At 50.9% G+C, this 22,472-nt stretch overlaps 2 protein-coding genes across 5 annotated transcripts in view; one reads left to right on the top strand and one right to left on the bottom strand.

Moving 5' to 3' along the window:
- Positions 1–230: 230 nt before the first annotated feature.
- On the top strand, positions 231–16,934 carry YPEL1 (yippee like 1). Of its 2 annotated transcripts, XR_003005750.1 has the most exons (8): positions 231–345; positions 3,562–3,715; positions 4,930–5,014; positions 10,651–10,933; positions 12,239–12,282; positions 12,634–12,742; positions 13,436–14,562; positions 14,985–16,934. XR_003005750.1 is itself a non-coding variant. In XM_024763717.1 (7 exons), the coding sequence occupies exons 4-7, from the start codon at positions 10,727–10,729 to the stop codon at positions 13,523–13,525; spliced, it is 450 nt and encodes a 149-aa protein (XP_024619485.1). In that variant the 5' UTR covers positions 231–345; positions 3,562–3,715; positions 4,930–5,014; positions 10,651–10,726; the 3' UTR covers positions 13,526–16,934. The 2 variants fall into 2 exon arrangements, 1 of the variants encoding a protein (XP_024619485.1); XM_024763717.1 differs by having other exon boundaries at positions 13,436–16,934.
- Positions 16,935–17,072: 138 nt separating this feature from the next.
- The window catches only part of PPIL2 (peptidylprolyl isomerase like 2), a 23,559-nt gene continuing 18,159 nt past the window's right edge, over positions 17,073–22,472 (bottom strand). The window contains exons 16-21 of one of the 3 annotated variants that reach the window (XM_024763714.1): positions 18,704–18,760; positions 18,027–18,099; positions 17,856–17,918; positions 17,628–17,767; positions 17,344–17,463; positions 17,073–17,213 (exon numbers count right to left, since the gene is read on the bottom strand). In XM_024763714.1, the coding sequence (XP_024619482.1) occupies positions 17,367–17,463; positions 17,628–17,767; positions 17,856–17,918; positions 18,027–18,099; positions 18,704–18,760 (430 nt within the window). In that variant the 3' untranslated portion in view covers positions 17,073–17,213; positions 17,344–17,366. Of the gene's footprint in view, positions 17,214–17,273; positions 17,464–17,627; positions 17,768–17,855; positions 17,919–18,026; positions 18,100–18,703; positions 18,761–22,472 lie in introns of those variants that run through there. The other 2 variants (XM_024763713.1, XM_024763715.1) reach the window with 2 other exon arrangements.

Below are 22,472 nucleotides of genomic sequence, written 5' to 3'. Positions count from 1 at the left end.
CTTCTGTGCAGTTGCATTTTTCTTCTGTATGAAATATACACACCTCAACCTGTTGTTTCCTTGCAAAGAATGTTATTCTTTCCACCCATAACACTCAATCTCCTGAACTCCTACCTAGGCCTCCTTCCTCCGGGGATGGCCTTCAGGTGCGTCCCTGAGCAAGCTGCTGCTCTCCCTGCACCTGTGCCTGCTGCGGCCTCCGCTCTGCTCCGAGATGGAACACACGTTGGTTGAGCCCCTGCCCCTCCGCGGCAGCTGTGCTTAATCCCGGTGTTGAGTGTTGCGATCCTGCCCGGGTCCCCCCGACCCTCGCCGTGGGATCTGGTCTGAGGGGAGCTAATTCAGGTTCTGGGAGCCCCTCCCGCTGCCTCCCCTTGCATCTCAGGGGCTAGAGTGTCTTCTGCGTGTGGGAGCCCCTCAGCCAGGACCAGGGGGACCCCATCTTAGCATAGCTGTAGCACAAGTCTTGGCCTGTAGTGGGCACTTTAAAAAAGTAACTGAATGATCTTAATTACCAATCTGATTAATCGTTTTTCTGATTTTATTTTTTTTAATTTTATTTATTTTTGGCTGCATTGGGTCTTCGTTGCTGCGCGCGGGCTTTCTCTAGCTGTGGCAAGTGGGGGCTACTCTTTGTTGTGGTGCGCGGGCTTCTCGCAGCGGCTTGTTGCGGAGCACGGTCTAGGTGTTCAGGCTTCAGTAGTTGTGGCACACGGACTCAGTAGTTGTGGCTCTTGGGCTCTAGAGCGCAGGCTCAGTAGTTGTGGCACACGGGCTTAGTTGCTCCATGGCATGTGGGATCTTCCCGGACCAGGGCTCAAACCCGTGTCCCCTGCATTGGCAGGCGGATTCTTAACCACTGCAGCACCAGGGAAGTTCCCGTCTTTCTGATTTTAAATCAACTTCTTTATTTTGGAAACTTTAGATTTACACAAAAGTTGCAAGGATAGTACAGACAGTCCTGACGTGCCCCGCACTCCGTGTCCCCGGTGTTACCATCCCATGTTGCCATGGTATGTTTGCCAAAGTTAAAAACTGTTAGAGGTATATGCCTTTGACTAAACTCCAGACATTACTTTTTCCATTTTTGAAGCACTAAAATTTATAAAGCTCTTTATGTTGAGAGCCTTTGATCCCTACCTGCCTTCACCAGGTTCCGCCAGGATCCTCTCAAGGGGCGGGGGTGGCGGGTACAGAGGGCAAGGACTTTCCATGCAGTGTCTTTTTCTCCCTGGTAGGCTGATGAGTGGAACATAGTTTCAAATATGAAGAAGCAGTAGAAGTCCCCTGCTTTAAAACCTTCTCATCTCTGACACTTTATTCGCAAGTCACTTGCTTTTAACTTCTTAGAAAGTAGTTAGATCTGCTAATCAGCAAAACCTGCAGGGAGTGGGAATTGTGAGCAGAGAGTTGAGTGAGGGGAGGATGGAGAAAGTTCTGAGCCGCCAGGTCACTGGAGGCTGAGGGTTCCGGGGAGGACAGTGTGAGTTGAATTCAGCAAAGAAGTCGAGAGAATGAGGTCCAGTCAGCTGCCGGCGACATCACTCCCGTGATAGTGGCACCGGCACTGCTGAAAGCCTGTTGCCGGTGATGGAGCCAAGCCACGTAGTCCATACCTGGGAAGCCTGAGAACCAGGACCAGGGTTCCCCATGGGGTTTGTGAGGCGTTGAGACAGCTTGCCAACCCTCGGCTACTGCAACAGCAACCTGACACCTGGTGTGATTCTTGGATCCTCCGTGGGACTCACGATTCACCCCCATTTTACAGATTGGGTACCAGCTCAGCTTGAGGCCCCACAGGCTCTGCGTATGTGGCTTGGCTGGGTCGAGCCCCCTCAGCAGCCTGACTCCCGCCGCCACATGGCCCCCAAAGCCCCAGCACCGGCCCCATTCTGGCTTCTCTCTGCCTCTCTGTTTTTTCCCTTCCCTTCCCCAACACAGGGATGCTTAATTATGTTTCAATTAGCATGTGCTTAATAAAATGGCATAAGATTCCCAGGCTCTTTCCTCCCACTTCCAGCTGAAGACAGGGCAGCCCTCCCTCTGTCATGCCTGCATCTTCCCTTCTTAGCGAGGAAAAAGGCAACCTCTGCTAGGAGGCATCCCAGGGCCACGGCTGGGAAACTTAGTTAGTGGGAGAAATTAAAAAGAATGTATCACAGGTTCTTAGAAAAGAAAGGCTCAGTGCCAGCGCCCTCCTTAGCAGTCTGGTGGGAGGAGGTGGAGGCAGGCCAGGCTGGGGGATGCTGGTTACGGGGGGACGTGGGGGCAGCTGGTGGGGCATGAGGGCAGAGGGGGCTTCATCTAAGGGCACAGGAGGCGGCCGGGAGAACTGAAGGAGTCTTCTTGCCCCTCCCAGCGGGTCCAGGAGTCCAGGAAGGCTGCGGTTCCAGGGATGTGGAAAAGAGCTTTTCACCCTCTAATTTAAGTAGGAAGTCCATGTGTGCGAAGGGAAGCTGGTACTGCCCAAAGCAAATTGTACACGTGCTGTTGCTCTTTGAAGGACACCTTCCATGCCCCCCCCAACGCCTGTGGGCTCATGTGCTGTGTGTGTGTGTGTTTGTGATCAGTACCTACACTTGGTATCAAAATCAAAAGTTACAAAAAAGTAGATGGTGAGAAGGAAGTGGCTGAGGCCCCACCTTAGAAACAGTTCTGTTAAGTCCATCAGTGCATTTGGCCAGTCTCTTGGTGAGACGGGAGATGGTTTCTAATCTCTAGTTATTACAGGCAATGTTGTAACAGCCTTTTCCTGGGTTACTTTGCACAGGGGCCAAGCAGCCTGGGGGGAAATGCCGGGGATGGACCCTGGGCCTGGGGCCTGCACCTGGGAGCGCCAGTGGGTGCTGCCAGATGGCAGTGATGTCCCAGGTGCCTTCGCCAGTGGGGTTGTCAACTTTAAAAAATTTTTGCCAACCTGCTAGGTTGTAAGACAGGTACAGTGTGCCTTTGGTTTGCATCCGTTTGTGATGCTCACACCTGCTCACGTGTCTACAGACACGTGTTTACAGGGGTCCAGGGTGTAGATTCTCAGCTTTGAATCCAGCTGCACAGCTTGCTTACTAGCTCTCGGGGTGTCCGTTTCCCTGTCTGAACGGTGGGACTAATCAGACCACTCGTGTCTTAGGGCTGCTGTTAATTCATGGGATTCTCATAGACCAGCAGCAGCCTGGGCCACAAGGCTCTTGGGCACCTCGTGATGGTGCTGGATGGGCTGCTCTCTCCTTGCTGGATGGGACAGGCGCGTGGGCAGCACCTTGGCCTTCTGAGCTGTGTTCTTCCCCACTGTTGCCAGCGCTGGAGCTTGTGCACCAGCCCCAGGGAGACCCGCTTCCTTGCCCGCTTGTGCCTCCGTCCCTCCAGATGGGCGAGGCAGGGCTGGGAGGACAAGTGAACCCATATGGGGACGAGAAGGGCCGGGAGCCCACGCCCTCCCGGGAGTGTCAGCTGCTTGCTTGGGAGCTGGTTCTCAGGGTTTGTCTTTGGAAGCGTGGTAACAGCACCATATGGACATGGGCCTGATTTACGCTGTCTTAAAATAAATATCCATGCTTATTTTAGGAGAGAAACTTCTGGAATCCAGAATGTTGTTTTTGGCCTAAGAACTTACCCCACACTAACATCTTCGTGGGGTGGTGGCTGCTCCCCAAACCCCGGGGACACAGCGGCTGCAGTAGAAGTGAGGCACGTGATGCATTGCACCTCAGGTACTAAGGTGGGTCCTGACTTGTCAGCAGGTGTGGTTGGAAGAGCCCGTCTGTGTACTGGTGGCTGGAGAACTTGGCCAGGATTTCCCTGCCTCGGGGACATCCAGCCTGAAAGCCTAGTTAAATCACGACATGCTTCTCTGTGACTGAGATCCAGCCAGGTTGAGCCGCTGCTCCGCTAGGACCCCTGGGAGGGCGGTGACAGGGGCAGAGGGCGGGACGCCAGGGTGGGAGGCACACCCAGCCTTTGAAGGGTGACTGTAGGTGCCGAGGATGGACCAGGCTCCACAAAGGTGACAGGAACCCGAGAGTGGGGCTGCTCCGAGGGAAGGGGCGTTCAGGTAGGCCCCCGGCATGTGGGGGGCATTCACGGCATGGAGAAATTCAAAGAAACAGAAACACTTGGCAAGTTGCCACTTTATTTTATTTGCGGGATCTTAGTTCCCCCACCAGGGACTAAACCCGGGCCCCCTGCAGTGGGGGACGGAGTCCTAACCTCTGGACTGCCAGGGACGTCCTAAGTTTCCCCTTTAAATAAGAGTTGCCCCATCAGAGGCCACTCTGATTTAGAAACGAGGGGTGTCCTGCTTTCTAATTATGAGTCAGAGTGGTGTCATTTGTCTAAAGGATGGGCTAAGTGAAGCCCGTTTCTTTAGTCTCTGTTCAGGTCACTGGGAGCCGTGCTTCTGCCACTAACGGGGCCCAGGACTCTGAAGGCCTGAACCACCAGGGATAAGAGAGGAGTTTATTCATTTAAGGGTCCTTTAAATACAAAGAGAAAAACTCAGGTGAAGATACTGAAACAGACAACATGTGTTCAGTCAGCACTGCAGTCAGAACAAGTGCTTTCCGTCCTTGCTAAGGCTGGTTTTTCTGTCCTGAGCCGGGATACCCCAGCCTTGGTGAGTCTGAATGACCCTGAAATGACCGCTCCCAGGCCGGCTCCGGTGCAGCACGAGCTCCCCTCTGGCTGCTTCTGGCCTCTGACGTGATGGAGTTCAGGACACGCCACCCCAACGTGTGGCACCTAGGCTTCCTGAGTATCTTAAGCTTGAAGGAGTTTGAGAAAACAGCAGAAGCGGGGTGGTCAGAGTGACCTTCTTCCCTGAACCCGGCCATGAAACTCCCCTTTGAGAGGGCCCTCTCCCTGCACCAGGAAGAGGGAAGGCAGGGAATTGGGGCCGAGAAATCTGTATAAACAAACCTTGTCTTGTCTTCCTAGTTACTCCTTCACCATGGACCACCCCAGCCCAAACCCCTCCAGCCTCGTCAGTTCTTCACAAACTTACTGATTCCTTGTCTAAAAGGTATAAAAACTTCCTGCTCCTGTTACTCTGTTAGTTTCATTTTCAAACCCAGCCAGGGACCCTAAGAGGGTCAAGGAAAACTCCCCTGCAGACACTTGTAAGATAAGTTCTAGACTCAAAGCTCTCTCTGTCTCGCTGACTCCCTGGCTCATTTGTACACACACATACACCCTCCTGGATTGTGATTTGAATTGCATTTAACAATTACTTTGGGGACGGTTCATATTTTTACAGTATCTTCCAGTCCTGGTCATGATTTAGCTCTCCATTGCTTTAGGTTTTTATTATACCCCTCAGAGTTTTCTAATGTTCTCTGTAAAGGTGTTTCTGGTCTTTGAATGTGCTCTTAGATACTTTATTGTTACACTGTTGTATGAGAGTATGTTTTCCCTTATAAGCCTTTTCTTGATTTACCAGCTGGCTGGGACTTCTGGTACCGTTGAATGGAAGTGGCAGTGTAGAGAGCATCCTGCTTTATTCCTGATGTCAAAGATAATGTTTTCTAAGTTTTACCATTAAGCATGATGTTTGCTGTGAGTGGTTTTGGGATTTTTTTATTTGTTTGGTAGATGCCTCGTAAAAGGTAAGGAAGTTCTCTTACAATCTTAGTTTGTGTGGAATGTTTTTTAAATTGTGAATGGATGTTAAATTTTTGTTGAATGCTTTTTTTTTTTTTTTGCATCTATTGAGATAAACAGAACAATTGGTGGTAAATTTTTCTGATATTAAATGATCTTGCATTCCTGTGATAAAATCACCTTAATTATATTGTACCATCCTTTAAAGTACTGCTAGACCCTGTTTGGTCATATTAGGATGTTTGCATCTTGGTTTTTTTGAAGAAACTTACAATGAATTCCTTTTTTTTTTTTTTCCCTGCACCGCGGGTCTTTCAGGATCTGTTCCCTGACCAGGGGTTGAACCGGGGCTACAGCAGTGAAAGCCCAGAATCCCAACCACTAGGTCACCAGGGAACTCCCCTGAATTCCATTCTTGTACTGCCCTGACCCAGGTTTGGTGTCAGTTTAAGCTGCATCAGATGGTTGGAGAGTGCTTCCCCTTTCTCTTTCCTGAAAGAGTTTGTGTTGGATTGGAATGAATTCTTCCTTGAATATGGTGGAACTCTTCAGGGAAGCTCCTTGCCTGTAGGTGTGTTTGATTTGCATTGATATGTGTGCATATTGGGGGAGGAGACTTTTTACCAGTGATTTGATTTCCTTGATGTTTATAGGATTATTCAGGTTTTCTATTTCTTCTTGAATCATATCTATTTTTTTATTTTTTATTTTTATTTTTCTTTTTTTGCGGTATGCGGGCCTCTCACTGTTGTGGCCTCGCCCGTTGCGGAGCAAAGCCTCTGGAAGCGCAGGCTCAGCAGCCATGGCTCACGGGCCCAGCCGCTCCGCGGCATGTGGGATCTTACTGGGGCGTGAACCCGTGTCCCCTGCATCGGCAGGCGGACTCTCAACCACTGTGCCACCAGGGAAGCCCGAGGATTTTTCTAGTTATACTTTATTATTGATTTCTAATTTAATTGTATTGTGGTCATCAGAGAATATACTGTGGTTTCAGTCCTTGAATTTGTTGAGATGTGCCGTGTGGTCAACTTTTGTAAATGTGTGCAGTAAATGAGTCTGTGGTTCTTAGATACAGTTTTCTACATGTATTTTAATTCCAGTTTCTTCATCACAATGTGCAAATCCTGTATATCTGCCCTCGTTTGTGTTGTTCTACCAGTTAGTGAAAGATGCAGTAAAATATATACTATATTTTATACAAATATATACTATGTATTTATATATACTAAATGTACTCTAAATATATAAATTACTATGTAAACTATATACTACAATTACTAGTCCTATTTTGATTATAAATTTATCTCAAGGTTTTTTCAATTTTTGACTTACATATTTTGAGACTGTTATTAGGTAACAGTATTTACGCTTGCTGTTTATCTCCCTACTGTTTTATCTCATAAAGTTTTTCGATTAAATATTACTGTGTAGGGACTTCCCTGGTGGCACAGTGGTTAAGAATCCACCTGCCAATGCAGGGGACATGGGTTCGATCCCTGGTCCAGGAAGATCCCACATACCCTGGAGCAATTAAGCCCGTATGCCACAACTACTGAAGCCTGTGTGCCACAACTACTGAAGCCTGTACACCTAGAGCCCGTGCTCTGCAACAAGAGAAGCCACTGCAGTGAGAAGCCCGCACACCACAACGAAGAGTAGCCGCTGCTCGTGGCAACTAGAGAAAGCCTGCATGCAGCAACAGAGACCCAATACAGCCAAAAATAATTTAAAAAAATTTTAAAATGTTACTATATAAGCAAAATATGAATATATTTAATATAGCTTTTACTTTATTATTATTTTTCAATATTTGTTTTTAGTTTGGCTGCGCTGGGTCTTTGTTGCGGCATGCGGGCTTCTTAGTAGCGGCATGCAGGATCTAGTTCCCTGACCAGGAATCGAACCTGGGCCCCCTGCATTGGGAGTGTGGAGTCTTACCCACTGTACCACCAGGGAAGTCCCTTTATTATTTAAATACCTTTTTCTATCCTTTTGCTACTTTAACTTCTTTTTTTTGTTAATTTTTATTGAAATATAGTTGATCTACAATGTTGTGTTAGTTTCAAGTATACAGCAGAGTGATTCAGTTATACATATATACATATACTCATTCTTTTTCAGATATTTTTCCCTATATGGGAAAGATTACAGAATATTTAGTAGAGTTCTCTGTGCTATACAGCAGGTTCTTGTTGGTTATCTATTTATATATAGTAGTGTGTGTAAATTAATCCCAAGCTCCTAATTTATCCCTCCCCTCCAACCCCCTGCCCTACCTTTCCCCTTTGGGAACCATAAGTTTGTTTTCTAAGTCTGTGAGTCTGCTTCTGTTTTGTAAATTAGTTCATTTGTATCAGTTTTTAGATTGTACCTGTAAGTGGTATCATATGATATTTGTCTTTCTCTGTCTGACTTAACTTCACTTAGTATGATCATCTCTAAGTCAGTCCATGTTGCTGCAAGTGGCATTATTTCATTCTTTTTTATGGCTAATATTCCATTGTAGAAATATACCACATCTTCTTTATCCATTTATCTGTCGATGGACACTTAGGTTGCTTCTGTATCTTGTCTATTGTAAATAGTGCTGCAGTGAACATTGGGGTGCATGTATCTCTTCAAAGTATGATTTTCTTCGGATATTTGCCCAGGAGTGGGATTGTTGGATCATATGGTAGCTCTGTTTTTAGTTTTTAAGAAACCTTCGTACTGTTCGCAATAGTGGCTGCACCAATTTACATTCCCACCAACAGTGTAGGAGGGCTCCCTTTTCTCCACATCTTCACCAACATTTGTTATTTGTGTTCTTTTTGATGATAGCCATTCTGACAGGTGTGAGGTGATATCTCATTGTGGTTTTGATTTGCATTTTTCTATTTAAACTTCTTTGTGTGAATCACATACATACAAGGTATCCATAAAACAAATATACTGTTAGCAAATAATTATGATTCATAGGTCTGTGTTGCCACCACCCAGGTTCTAGCCATATCTTTTTATCCTTTCTGCATCCTTGTTTAAGGTTTGTGTCTCATAAGTAGCATCTAGATAAAGTTTGTTTTCTGTCTAGTTGAAACCTTCAACTCTAACATTTAGTTCATTTATATTTAATATATGCATTGAAATATTTGGGTTTAAATCTTCCTTCTGTCGTTGTGCTTCCTGTTCTTCCCATGGTGTTTTTCCTCCCTTCCTCACCTCCCTTTACAGGTTTGGAAGTTATACACCTGCTCTTTGTTCTTGCAGAAGTTTCATCAGAAATTACAATATTTATCCTTAATGTACCAGAATCTACATTTAATCCATACGTGGGTCTTCTTTTTTGGACAGTACCCAGACTCTGGGAGTCATTGGTCTGAGCCTTTACCCTGGCTTCTCCTGCTCACATATGAGCGGATCTCTTCAAAGTTCTGTGAGACGCTGCTGCTCTGCCCACCTGCACATTGACCATTTTCTTTACTCACCATTCCGCCTTCTTTTAGAGTCTGAAGTTTAGACTTTAGTGGGGGTTTTTTGTTTTGTTTTTCTGTCTGAATCATATCCTTGGATATCCTTTAGAGATATTTTGCAGAAGTCAAATTTTTTAGTTGTCTGCAAATGTCATTTCCTGAATTATTTTTATTTATTTATCTATCTATCTATCTATCTATTTATTTATTTATGGTTGTGTTGGGTCTTCGTTGCTATGCGCAGGCTTTCTCTAGTTGCGTCAAGCAAGGGCTGCTCTTCATTCCAGTGTGTGGGCTTCGCACTGAGGTGGCTTCTCTTGTTGCGGAGCACGGACTCTAGGTGCATGGGCTTCAGTAGTTGTGGCTCGCGGGCTCTAGACCGCAGGCTCAGTAGTTGTGGCGCAAGGGCCTAGTTGCTCTGCGGCATGTGGGATCTTCCCGGACCAGGGCTTGAACCTGTGTCCCCTGCATTGGCAGGCGGATTCTTAACCACTGCGCCACCAGGGAAGCCCCCATTTCCTGAATTCTTGAAAGATATTTTCACTGCATGTAGAATTCTGGGGAAGCAGTTATTATCTTTCAGGACTTTACAGGTACCTTCCCCTACTGCCTTCTGGGTTCCACTGTTTTACTTGGGAAGTTGCTGTTGAAAGGTAATTTTCCCTTCCTTTCTGGATGCTTCTAAGACTGTTTTTCTTTTTTCTTTGGTGTTCTGCAGTTTCACTGTTATGTGATCAGCTGTGGCTTTTTTATTTATCTTGCTTGGGATTGTTGGACTTGTCTGTGGATTGGTGTCTTTCTTCAGTTCTGGAATCGCCTCCTCATCTCCTCACATAGTGCCTCTGCCCCATTTTCCTCTCACTTTACCTTCTGTAAATCCACACACATCTGTGCTTTTGCTGTCAGATCCAAAAAGTCACTGCCAAATCCAACATCATGAAGATTATTCCCTACATTTTCTTCTAAGGGTCTTATAGTTATAGTTTTTACATTTAGTTCCTTGATCCATTTTGAGTGCATTTTTGTATATGGTGTGAGGCAGGGGTCCAACTTCATTCTTTTCACATGTCAGTATCTTGTTTTCCCACACCATTTGTTGAAAAGATTGTTCTTTCCACATTGAATGGTTGTGACACCCTTGTTGAAAATCACTTGACTTTATATGTGAGGGTTTACTTCTGGACTGACACGTAATTTCTCAGAGATTAATACTGGATCCATCACACACGTATTCATAAATGTCATGGTGCTTTGAGTCGCCAGTTCCATTGTTTGGGACAAGATGTATGCAGTGCTGCTGGCCTCACTCAGATGGGAGTCGTGTTGGCTACTGTTTCCCGTTTTCTGAAGCCACACAATATAAGATGTATTTGGGCAAGTTTTCTCAAATTATTTATGTGTAAAACTAGTTCACCTGCCACTTCCAACTAAATTTAGAATGGCTAAGCCATGATTAGCTATTAGTGTTTTATGTACTCATATTACTATTGAACTATTAGATCTTTAACGTCTAGGCCTGCACGTCCCTTCTTCACAACAGGCTTCCTAAACACACTTTTTGTGTTTCATTCTCTCTGTGACCCTCTGCTCTGTGTTGACTTGTTGACAGGTTGTGGCGTTTTTCTCTCACCCCAGCTGTGTGGACAGAGCCACACGCCCTCCGAACAACAACGGCTCTTGCGTGCATGTTCCAGTGTTTCTTCTGTCAGAGAGCCCAGCAGAGCTGCAGCTCCTCCCGTGCCAGCCCTGAGCTGAGCCAGGAGTGCCCAGCGGAGATGGTGAAGATGACAAGGTCCAAAACTTTCCAAGCGTATCTGCCGAACTGCCACCGAACGTACAGTTGTGTCCACTGCAGGGCCCACCTGGCCAATCACGATGAGCTGATCTCCAAGGCACGTGTCTGGTCAAGAACTCAGTAGGCTGTCCTCAGCCATGATCACTGAGGCTAAGTGTAGACAAATACTGAACCACCCCATGGCCTCCTGGGTTTGCTGGGCCCAGAATGTCTGGAGCCCTGTGGATGGTACTGAGGGAAATTGTGTGTGTTAGTGAGGGCAGCTACATCGTGGTCTTGGCCGAGTGGTGGGTTTTGGGGGCCAGGCCACGGGCCTCTGAAGATCCCACAGTAAGATGAGTCAGTGACTTGTAAGAGCAGTTAAATTCATGTAAAGCCAGAGGACGTGGACAGTACAAAGGAAGCCTGGAAAATCTGTGGAAATAGTTTCATAATAAGGGAATTAAGAAAATTTTAAAACTCAGAATGGTTAAGAAGAGAAGAGGCTGCCTTGGGGGCAATTGGATCTTTCAGGAAAGAGCCTGGGAGGGAAGCTCTGCCAGGGCCACGGCGCTGTGGGGGCCACGAGCAGCCCCCTGGGGGTGAAGAGGGCAGGACCTGCCTCATTGCCTTGAACTCTTGACTAGCAGTTTGTCCTGTTTATAACCAACCACTTGGGAACATTTAAAACAATCTCTCGGGAGACAGTGATTGTCCTCCCTCCCCGTGCTTGTGGGTCACGACCCCCACCCTTCCTCTAAGTCTGCCTCCCTGGGCAGGAGCCTTGTGCTCCTTTGAAAACAAAGTCATCAAGAAGTTTCTGGAATCCATGCTTAGGCCTCTTGTTTCAGGCAGTTAGAACATCATCTCTGTACTTGTGATAAGGAAGTGACAGGGTCCTTTTTTTGGTGGGGGGGGACACATGTGCGGCTTGCAGGATCTTAGTTCCCTGACCAGGGATGGAACCCGTGCCCCGTGTAGTGGAAGTGCAGAGTCCTAACCACTGGACCACCAGGGAAGTCCTGGGTCCATCATCTTAAGGGAAAGCCATCAGATAAGGTGGTGTCTGTGCCATCACTGCTTCTGTGGCCCCTCTGTGCATTCAGAAGTTTCAGTGGAAGGGCAGCCCCTCAGCACCAGCTTCGGAGCGAGAACTGCTCCGGGGCCTCCAGATCGGCCGTGTAGCTCAGGCACTGCTCTGGCCACACGGTGGGGGGAGTGGGTTGTTAGTGTCGAAAAGGAATTTGAGGTGCTTCTTTCAAAGGACCCCAAAGCCCATAGTAAGCTGTTCTTTAAAATAATCAAGCACAGAGGCCCTCTGGGTGGAGCCGCCCCGACGTGGCCTTGCGATCCAGCTGGTGATGAATGGCGTCACTTCCATCTGACCACGACAAAGCCTTTAATCCCTCTTTCTTCTTTGCAGTCCTTTCAGGGAAGTCAGGGACGAGCCTACCTCTTCAACTCAGTGTGAGTATCACTGCCTTGGCCTTGCCAGTGCCGTGTCTGCCACCAGGCCCCGCGTGCTGCTTCTGAGAGCCTGCCCGTGCTCGCTGCCATCGAGGGCTCGGAAAAGCAGATGCTTTTTTCCCAGGCTGGGTGTGGTTTGTTTCCCACTGGGGTAGACCTTGATTTCCACCGAGACAGCAGGACTGCGGACCCCTCCCCACAGCCTGTCCCATCCTGAATTCTCGGGGGAGGCAAGAAGTTGTTCAAAGGTGGGGGGAGTCAGGAAGGACACCCTGTGTCCTGGGAACAGCTGGTGGGGGCGGAACTGTGGGCCCGGGGCCCCATGAGGGTCCCAGCGCCTCCTCCCCACAGGGTGAATGTGGGCTGCGGCCCTGCGGAGGAGCGGGTCCTTCTCACCGGCCTGCATGCCGTGGCGGACATCTACTGTGAGAACTGCAAGACCACACTCGGGTGGAAATACGTGAGTGACCGCGGGTCCGCTGTAATAAAGAACACGTTCCCAGTGGAAACAAAACATGCCAGGAAGCGGGATAGGTGCTGCCAGTCAAGGAACACGTTTTAAAACCACATCTTTTAGAGTCCATATACTGGGGGAGGGAGGGATGGTCACCAGCCAGGTGGGAGGTGGGGGACTGGACATGACCCTGCAGTTGTGCTCACAGCAGACCCCTCGGGGCCCACCCCCAGGACCCGCCTGGGCCCTGTGCCCTGGTCCTGTCCCACACACCACCCACCCTCAGACTCCAGCACGGGGGCGCTGTGTCTGAGCCACTGCATCCCTCGCCGAGAAGGGCCTTCCCCTGTCCACCATCTGTGGCCCTGAGGACTTCACTCCCCTGTACCTGGAGTCCCGGGAAGGAGGCCTTTGCTTGGCTTCCCTTCCCAAACTGCCCTGCACGTGGTCGGTGCTCAGTAACAAACTTGAATCAGTAGTTCCCGACAAGTTTCACCATCACTCTGCGAGTCCAGGCCAGACCTGCCCTGCTCCTGAGGGCTGGTCACCCAGATAGCCACCCCTCCCCTGCCCTGGACCACACGGCGCAAGGGGCGTCTGGGGAGACATGATACTGCAGTTATTTTCTTTGCAAAGTGTAAAATGAAGTTGAAAAACAAAACCGATTCTGTCCTGAAACCTTGTCTCTCTTTTTTCAAGGAACACGCCTTTGAGAGCAGTCAGAAATATAAGGAAGGAAAATTTATCATCGAGCTTGCTCACATGATCAAAGACAATGGTTGGGAGTAAAGTGAAAACTTTTGAATACGATTTTGTGAAAGAGACGGTAAAAGTAATGGAAACATAGGCACATCTGATGGCAGTGTTTCTTGAACTCGAGCCTCACAGGCGGCCTCTCCAGGCCAATCCCCTGGGTAAGGCATCCCTCCGATCTGTGTCTTCTTCAATAATACGGTTATTTCTGAAAAGTTTCAATGCCCTTTTTCTAATTTCTCAAGATGTAGAGAAAAGACCTAACCAACTGGTGACTTATCCATCCAGCTAACACCTTCTTTAACCAATGCCTTTAAGATAGTTTGGCTGTGCTCCTTCGTGTTTGATAGAAAACCAGACCGAAGCCCCAAAGCCCACAGGGAGGTCTCTTCGGAGAGCCAGGTTCCCCTCTTGTTTGGAGAGAAGGTATGGTAACTTCTCCCCGATTCGCGGAACAACAACGTTGGTTATTCTTCTTGCAGATGAGCTGTGAGGGCAGTGCTTACTTAGGAATCTCTCAGAAATCTATGAATCTATGCACCAAGGGTGTTTTTTAGCCTTGTTCAAAAACAGAGGCCACCAGTAATAACATTTTAGATAAGCTATAGAGAAAAGTGTCTAAGGTAACATGTTTACTTAAGCCAGTAGCTTCCTTATCTCACAGGCGACTGAACGAGTCGTTAGCAGAGACGGTCTTGGGCCAGTGTGCAGGCCCAGGCCCAGGCCCATGGGGGCTCCAGGTCAGGCACTGGGCGGCTGGTCCATGGAGTTAAGAGTGGAACGCGCTGGACCAAGGGAAATCGGGTTTCCTTTTCTACTCTGATGTACTTGAAAAAAAAGAATTATTTTTTGCATATTTGAAAGAGGCCAGAGCAGGCTAAGCTTCCAAATTTAACATTTGCCAGATAGTTTTAAAATTTTGCAAAAGGTTACAGTTGGAAGACAGGTTTAAACTTTGCAGTGAAGATGTCTGGTTTGCTCAACAGGTCCCCGTGCCTCCCTGGTTCTGTCCTGTGGGCCGACACAGGCAAGGCCCAGCAGCCAGCCTCCCGAGTCCTGCGTTTCTGCCACAGGTTCAAGTTCCGACTTACTGTGCCTATGCACGGAGTGGGCACCACCCACGGGTTCTGGCCGCTTTGCAGAGAATGGAGGCCAAAAGGCATTCCCACAACAGTTTTCGTTTTCAGTGTTCTACCTGGCTCTGGCCAGTGGGCCCAGCCTGCCACTGGGCGTCTGGGGGCCATCAGTGTGGTCACCGGGTCATGAGACTCCTGGGACCCCAGTGCTGAGGGTCAGAGAGAGGGCTGAGGGCGGGGGGGAGAGGAGGGTACAGGCCAGCTCCCAAACTCCTTCAGACGAGGTTAGTCCTATGGCCACAAGCATGAGCTGGCTGGGGACAGAGAGGGACTGGCTGCCAGTTGGTGGGTGGCCCTCCCCTGACCCCCAGCCACTCACCTGGGCTTCCCTTTGACACCATCTCTGCCTGGACCTGCAGCCTGGATCATGGGGAATGCGCTGCCTGCCGGGTCGTCCACGAGGGTGACCAGCGGGCCTGAATGCATCTCAAGTTGCCAAGGGAAGTGCTTGGCGCAGCGCAGACCTCCACTGCAGGCACTCTGCCGCCTCCCAAGCTGGGTCCTGGGCCTGGTCCTCAGTGCCCCATGAAGGCCCAGCCAGCACCTTCCCTGAGACGTGAGTACAAATCCCTGAGACCCCACCTGAGCCAGCGGCTCCTCAGCTGGGCCTCCTCCCCAAGCTTCAGCCTGTGGCCCAGCTGCTTCTCCAAAAGATGCTTCCTGACGCTGAGGAACCTCCTAAAATTCCTTTGTATACACTCAACTTATATTTAGAGCTTTTGTATGTTCTGGGCACAGTTACTGCTCCTCTGCTCTGAGCACTTTGGTTTTGTGCCGTCTCTGTGGTGGCATCGAAGTGTTTTTACCAGTCGTCCATGATGACTTTTGTATTTTTGTAGCTGACACCAACAAAGACTCTTAACACTTTTCTTGTTAGTCTTCTGCAAAATCCGAGCTACTTTTGAAACCAAATGAACTGACCGTGAGCAGCTTCGAGGACGGACACTCACGAGACCACAACCAGATGTGCTGGTCAAGTGCTGGGATGCGCCACCCTTTTAAATTCCTAAACAGTAAATATCACCCTGTGACTTTTATTTATTTAAGATATTTTTTTTCCTTGCGAAGAGTGGGAGGTGATGCCAGGATTATAAATGCATTTAAGTTAAACTATGTAATGTCTTCTGCACAGTACATATACAGTATTTTTATACCTTAATGCTTATTCTTGATGGCATCTGTCAGATATTAGGAGGGATCAGAAATGGGAGTTAAAAAGTTCTTTAATTTACCTGATAACCTCACCAGGGAATTAACAAAATCTGAATGTTTTTAATGTCTAGTAACAAAATCTGAATGTTTTTAATGTCTAGAAAACTACAATTTAAGCTCAAAACGACCTACAGACATGTAAACCCTCATTTGTCAAAGGCTCTGGGCAGGCCTGTCCTTCACTGTGGGTGGCGCTGCAGGGCTGCAGCCCAGGGTGGCCGGCCTTCCCTCAGGGCAGTTGGGCATGGCTGCCAGACAGACAGATGGACAAAAGCCCAGGCCAGCCCGAAGGTTTGCCCCTCAAGCAGGACTGCCAAGCTCACATGCACAGGCTTCCTCTGGCCCCACGTCCGGCTCTCCGTCCTCTGTCTGTGTGAGGTTTAAAAATAAAGCTTCCAACATCCAATGTCTCCTAGTTAGCAGCATCACGGGTCTCGCGACCTGATGGGGTAGCCAAGGAGCTGCTGAGGGCGGAGCCCCCATCTGGGGTTCCAGGCGCCCTAGGCAAGCGTCCCCGTGTGGCCCACAAGAGCACTTAGGCTGGCCGTCACCAGGCCCGGCCACCTCCTCCCCGTGACCCCAGCTCCCGGAGACAGCATGGGCGTGTAAGCCCCTCAATGGAGAGAGGGTTGGGAAGACGTGAGGGACAGCAGCCTGGCCCAAGGCATCGGGGGAGTGGAAAGGTCACCGTCGAGCCCAGGTCCCAGCTGATGGTCATGGGCAGGGGCCTCGGAGGACGGGGCTGCACGGTGGGTCCGTGTGCAGGGAAGGCGCCGCCATCCATGAGGACCTGCACACGAGGCTCAGAGGAGGCAGGTGAGACAGGCCCAGGGCTCAGAAGCAGAGACGCAGAAAGAGCCACAGTACCTTCCAGAAGTAAGAGCTGTTGGCACTCAATGACGTGAGGTTTCGGGTGAGGCAGGAAAGGAGAGAAACGGGACCAGAGCCCAAGGGGGTGGTGGCCTTGCTGACCCGAGGACACAAGTGCTGAGAGTAGGGGAAGGGCAGTGATGACCCTGTTGGCCTTGCAGAGGGAGTAGACGGGTCCTGGGAGGAGGCAGCTGTCCCTCAGCTTCCACGGGAGCTTCTGGAAGCCGAGGGAGCAGCATCACAGGAGGACTGTGGGATGGAGGGCGCGGAAAGGGCAGGCTTTGAAGATCTTCAGTAGAAAGAGACACCACTGAGCAGGTCCCCAGGTCGTATGTGAGCACAAGGCCAGGCCCTGAGGCTGGAGAGGAGTTGGCAGGGGCTGGGGGGACGACAGACACCAGCTCCCAGGACCTCTGCTCGCCCTTTGCCAGGAACAGCGGGAGCCAGCTGGCTTTGCCCTCCTGACTGAGGCAGAGGAGCAGACGTGGAGACAGGGCCAGGCCGTCCTACCCAGGGAGAGAAGAGGTGGCCCGTGGACTCCCAAGGCCAGGAAAGAGGACCCAGGCCAATAGACCAGAGCTTTATTGAGTTGCAGCTCAAAGGGCAGACAACTCGGGACACAGTCCAAGTCCCTACCAGAATCCAGAGCGGCCAGCCTGCTACCACGAGCTGAAGTCCCCAAAACCTCGGCTGGGCTTTTTCTTGGCCACGGGGACAGCTGCACTGGTGGAGGGTTCTTCCTCTGCTACCCGTTTCCTGGGGAGAGAAGCAGCAGACGAGAGCTGCCATGTGGGTACCAGGCCCCGACCCCCCTTCCTTCACCCTGCACCAAGGCGCCCCCCAGCAGCGAGCTCATGGTGGTGCCCCCAGCTGCCCCACCCCCCGGCGGTAAGTGCAGGGAGAGCACCGTGGAGACTCACGTGACCACCGGGCTGATGTACTTGCCCACTCCCTGGCGGTACGTCTGGGGGCCCTGGCTCCCCTGCTGGGGCTGGCTGGTCTTGGCTGTGCTCTCCAGGGCCGCTGCCTCCAGCCGCGTCTTCTTCCGCTCCTCAGCGATCTGTGGCAGGCAGGGGAGTGTCTGGCCTGGAGCCCTTGGGCTGGGTGGGGCTCCTGGGGACGGAACGGGCCCCGAGTGCCCCCCTCACCTTGGCATCGGCTTCCTCGTAGGGGTCCACAAACACTGTGGTGGAGTCCATGCGAATCTCCTCCTGGTGGGGGCGGGAGGGGGTGAGCAGAGCCGGCGCATGCCCCCAGCCCGCCTAGGGCCTGCCCAGTGCCAAGCCTGAGGAGCAGCCCCCATGCTCCCGGGCACATACCTTAGGGCGGTCAGTTTTGGGGTCACTCTCCACATTCTCCATGGCCGTCAGTGTGTCAAAGCCTCCGACAACCCTGCAGCAGAGCGATGGGGCACCTGAGAATGTGCCCAGGGCAGGGCGCCCCCAAAGGCCATGTTCCTGTGCAGGCCAGGGGCACAGAGTGTCTCCAGAAGGAGCCAGGAGGACCCAGAGATGAGGGGTGGGGTCCCCGGGGGCCCGGCTGGTGGCCAAGTCCAGCTGCCTGCCAGCTCTGTCAACAAAGATTGATCGGGACCCGTCCACGCTCATAATGCCTGTAGCTGATTTTGTGCTATGACCAGAGAGGGGGTGTGACAGAGACCATGAAGCCACAGAGCTGGAAATACCATCTGGGCCTTCACAGGATGGGTACCGAGCTCCAGACAGGAGATGGGGAGACAGACAGGATGTGGCCCAGCTTTAAGACTCGGGACCATTCAAGGGAGAGCCTGAGGGTGCAGGCAGGGCGCTGGGTAGGCCACTGGGACGGGTCTCAGGTCCAGAGGGCCCAACTCCCTGCCCACCCCCATCCCCCGCCAGAGAAGCCCCAAGCCCCCACTTGTGCAGAGACACAGACGGGGCAAGTGGGAGCAGGCCCAGCCCAGGGGAAGGTAGCCGCCCACCCCCGACACACACAGACCTCACGTGCAGCTCCTTACCGCCCGAAGATGGTGTGCTTCCTGTCCAGGTATGCGCAGGAGCGGAAGGTGATGAAGCTGGGGAAAGAGGGATGGTCAGGGAGAGCCTGTGCCTCCCCACCTGCCTGCCTCGGCCCCCTACCAGGCCGTGCAGGAAGGGGCAGGGGCTCTGCCTCCAGGCCTGACCGCCGCCAACCTCCTCCTGGGCCGACGCTGTGCCCACAGCCCGTCCCATCAAGAGACTGACTACAGGACCACAGACTGTAGCCCGGAAGAAAGGAGGCAACAAGCAAGAAGGGGTCCAGACACAGACACACGTGGGAAGGGGACACAAGGGCCACCCTCAAAAATCTTCATGTTTAATTTGGTATAAAAATGGGCAAATTAGGGGGCTTCCCTGGTGATGCAGTGGTTGAGAATCCATCTGCCAATGCAGGGGACACGGGTTCAAGCCCTGGTCCGGGAGGATCCCACATGCCATGGAGCAACTAAGCCCGTGCGCCACAACTACTGAGCCTGCGCACTAGAGCCCAGAAGCCACAGCTACTGAAGTCCACGTGCCACAACTACTGAAGCCCGCGCGCCTAGAGCCCGTGCTCCGCAACAAGAGAAGCCACTGCACCACAACAGAGTAGCCCCCGCTTGCCGCAACTAGAGAGAAAGCCCGCATGCAGCAACGAAGACCCAACACAGCCAAAAATAAATAAATAAATAAAATTTTTTTAAAAAGGCAAATTAAACTCCCCGAGGACACGATGTGAGAGCCGGCGGGTTGACTGGCGGGGGCGGGGGGGGGCGTGTAGGGCGCTAACCAGTAACTTCAGACATTAGACGGATGTACTTCGTGGCCACAAGGAAAACGTCTAAGTTCCAAACCAGGAGAGAGCGAAAAGAAGGAAACAGAAATAGAAGAAAAGACTAAGTAGAAAACAAATTAAGATCACCAGAAGCAGCACAGTGACTAGAAAGTTAAATACACTTAGGACTGTCAGGCTGAATTAAAATAAACCAAGATCTAGGTGTGTGCTGTGTAAGATACTGCTTTAAGACTTCAAGAATCTACAAGGCTAAAAGAAGGATGGAAGCAAACAGAAGGGATACAGGCAGGAAGTGTGGCGATGGTCGCAACATGGAGCAGTCCCCAGAGAAGTGCAGCAATGCCCCCACATCCCCACAGCCCGTGCGGGACCGAGCTCCATCAACACGCGTCAGCAGCCGCCCAGGGAGCGCACGCCTTCCAAGCCCATCGGGCTGCCAGACGTCAAAAATCGCGGAATTGTGCATCCCCGACCTCCGGCCACCAGGCAGGTCTCCTATTCTCACTTCTAACACAGTTAAAGAAAAGAGAGAATGGAATAAACCTAAAGTAACAGAAGGAAAACAAAAACAACAAAAGGGAGACCAAGGCATAACAGAAAGGAAATAAAGTCTAAAATTAGCTCTTTGAAAAGACAAAACACCCGATAATATTAGAAATAAAAAGAGAAAACCGCCACCAATCCAGCAGCGGTTTTACTGGCTATTTAAGCAGAGTTGGAAATAATAAAAAAAGGTGACACCACCGGCCCTGCCAACAGCACACAGAGCGCCCACCCAGCCCCATGGGGCTAAGAAACCTGCCACATAGCCCTGCCAGGATGAGACAGACGGAACCACCAGCCACCAGCAAGCAGGGGGCGGGGGACGCACAGGCCGATAAGAAAGGAGAGAACAGAAACCAGGAAGAAGCAATTCGAGGTAGAAACTGAAAATAACTACAGAGAAAGTGAGAGCAGACAACCCTTGTAAGCCCTGAGGAAGAACGGACACAGATGTGGTCAGGGATGGGGAGAGAGGGGGATGCATGGACACAGGCTGAGAATCCAGAGATGGGTGAGTCCCATTCCGGCAAAATGTGAATCAGTGCTTGGCCGGAGCAGCAAAGCCCACCTAAGGGTCAGCAGGACACTCTGCGGCCGTCCCTGCCCAGCGAGGTCACAACAGCTGCCTCGCCTCCCAAGCTGCTCAGCTGTCCCCCCAGAAGGCGCCGGCCACCTCGCCCCATGGGCAGCGCCCACGGTACTCAGATCCCCATCAAACCAGCACAGATGACCCAGGCCGGCCCCCATGTGGAGGGAGCAGCAGTCTACAATCTTGGCCAGGACAGACACACGGACACAGCAGAAAGGCTGGCCCACAGCCTCCAGGAGAAAAACAGCATATGTTACAGTGACAGACGCTACAGGAAAGCATCTGCAAACTCAGCAACCTCGCTTGAGAAAGTAGGTCCAACAGCAAACCTGATCGGGTGACGCAACAGAGCCCATGTCCTCCCCCGCACAGCCTGATGGTGAGGGGACCATGTTTGCACCAGGAAGGAGAGGACATCCCCTCAAGCTGATAACGTGAATGTCTACGAAGCCTAAGACAGTTTCGGTAAACTACTGGAAATATAAGAGAATTTGATAAAGTGCCTAAATAATAGTTTTTCTCTACATGAACAATAACCACCCAGAATTAGGGGAAAAAAAATGTTTACAAAAATATCACAAACTACAAAATCCTTAAGGAATTGCTTATCCAGGAAGGCAAAGGACCCATGTGAAGAAACTGTAAAATCGCATTAGAAGATAGAAGACATCCAAGGAGAAGTCAAGGCACATCCTTAGATGGAAACTACACCACGCACGTCTGTTGTTCCAAAGCACACGTCACAAAAAAAATTTTTTAATTAAATAAATAAATAAAACACACGTCACATCGCTCCAATTAAAATAAAATCCAGATTAGAGAATAAGCAATCAGAGCCAAAGCAACGTGCGAACAAATAGTGAGGGTGGACCTCCTGGAACTCACTGCAGAGCCCAGTGTGGAGCTGGTGTGAACAGGTTAAGTGTAACGTTGGCGGAAGGAACAACAAACAGAGTGAGAGCCAATTCCCACAGGAAGGTGCCGAGTGCCAGGGCACGAGGAGGACGACCCGAGGCCCTCATGGCTGGCGGGAAGTGCCTTCTCTGTGGGAAGCTCTCTCAGGGGCTCCGCTGGAGGATGAGCAGGAAATCACTGGGAACAAGTCACCTAAGACAGGGGACCACCCATCAGGCAGGAGGGCGTGTTCCGCCCTTCGGGGGCCCCTCCCCGCTCCACTAGTGCCCACGATGGCCGGGGGGCCAACTAGCCACCTGACAGACTGTGACGGGCATTCTGACTGTTCAGTTGCCAGCAAGGCTGCCATCCACCTGGGGAGGGGACTGCTCTGAGTGACACCAGCACAACTGGGAGGAAACAAACGCTGTGCCCACGTCACACACAATCACCACGGACAAGCGAGATCCCAAAACCAAAGCCTTCCACAACTTCCCTGAGACACACGCACGATGGCACTGGGGACTCCTTAAGCACAAGTGGAAATGCCACAGGAGAGATGTAAAAACATGTGCCACCTTTCCCCGAAATTTTAAAGTCTGAGAAAATATCTGGAACACAGGTAAAAAATTAAGGATTTTAAGAATCATGAATCAAGAAACGCAGATGAACTCATAAAGCTCCTAGAGAAGGCTGAGCGGGAGAGAAACACTCCCCCTGGGGCCCCATTCCCCCAGGCCACGCAGCTCTGCAGATGAAGCCAGCAAAGGTGCATGCGGGCCGCCACCCAAACCGTCCTCGACGCGCCATCAGTGGCTGTGTGGCCCAAACCAACCTCCACAGGCAGCGTGTGGCTCCTGGGAAAACACTCTCCTCTGCGGCCCCGCAGCTCCCCTGCGCCGCCCCCCACCTTCCACTGACACTTGGACACAGGCCCCCACCCCCC

This window comes from Neophocaena asiaeorientalis, unplaced genomic scaffold, assembly GCF_003031525.2.
Source record: "Neophocaena asiaeorientalis asiaeorientalis breed wild unplaced genomic scaffold, Neophocaena_asiaeorientalis_V1.1 scaffold110, whole genome shotgun sequence".
NCBI lineage: Eukaryota > Metazoa > Chordata > Mammalia > Artiodactyla > Phocoenidae > Neophocaena > Neophocaena asiaeorientalis.
This window is presented reverse-complemented; position numbering and strand designations above follow the sequence as displayed.

What these genes read in the sequence shown, in the direction of transcription:
- YPEL1 (XM_024763717.1), top strand. Translation starts at nt 10,727, where the DNA reads ATGTTCCAGTGTTTCTTCTGTCAGAGAGCCCAGCAGAGCTGCAGCTCC. An exon ending in ACGATGAGCTGATCTCCAAG is followed by an intron (nt 10,934 to 12,238) that starts GCACGTGTCTGG and finishes TCTTCTTTGCAG; the next exon opens with TCCTTTCAGGGAAGTCAGGG. An exon ending in CCACACTCGGGTGGAAATAC is followed by an intron (nt 12,743 to 13,435) that starts GTGAGTGACCGC and finishes TCTTTTTTCAAG; the next exon opens with GAACACGCCTTTGAGAGCAG.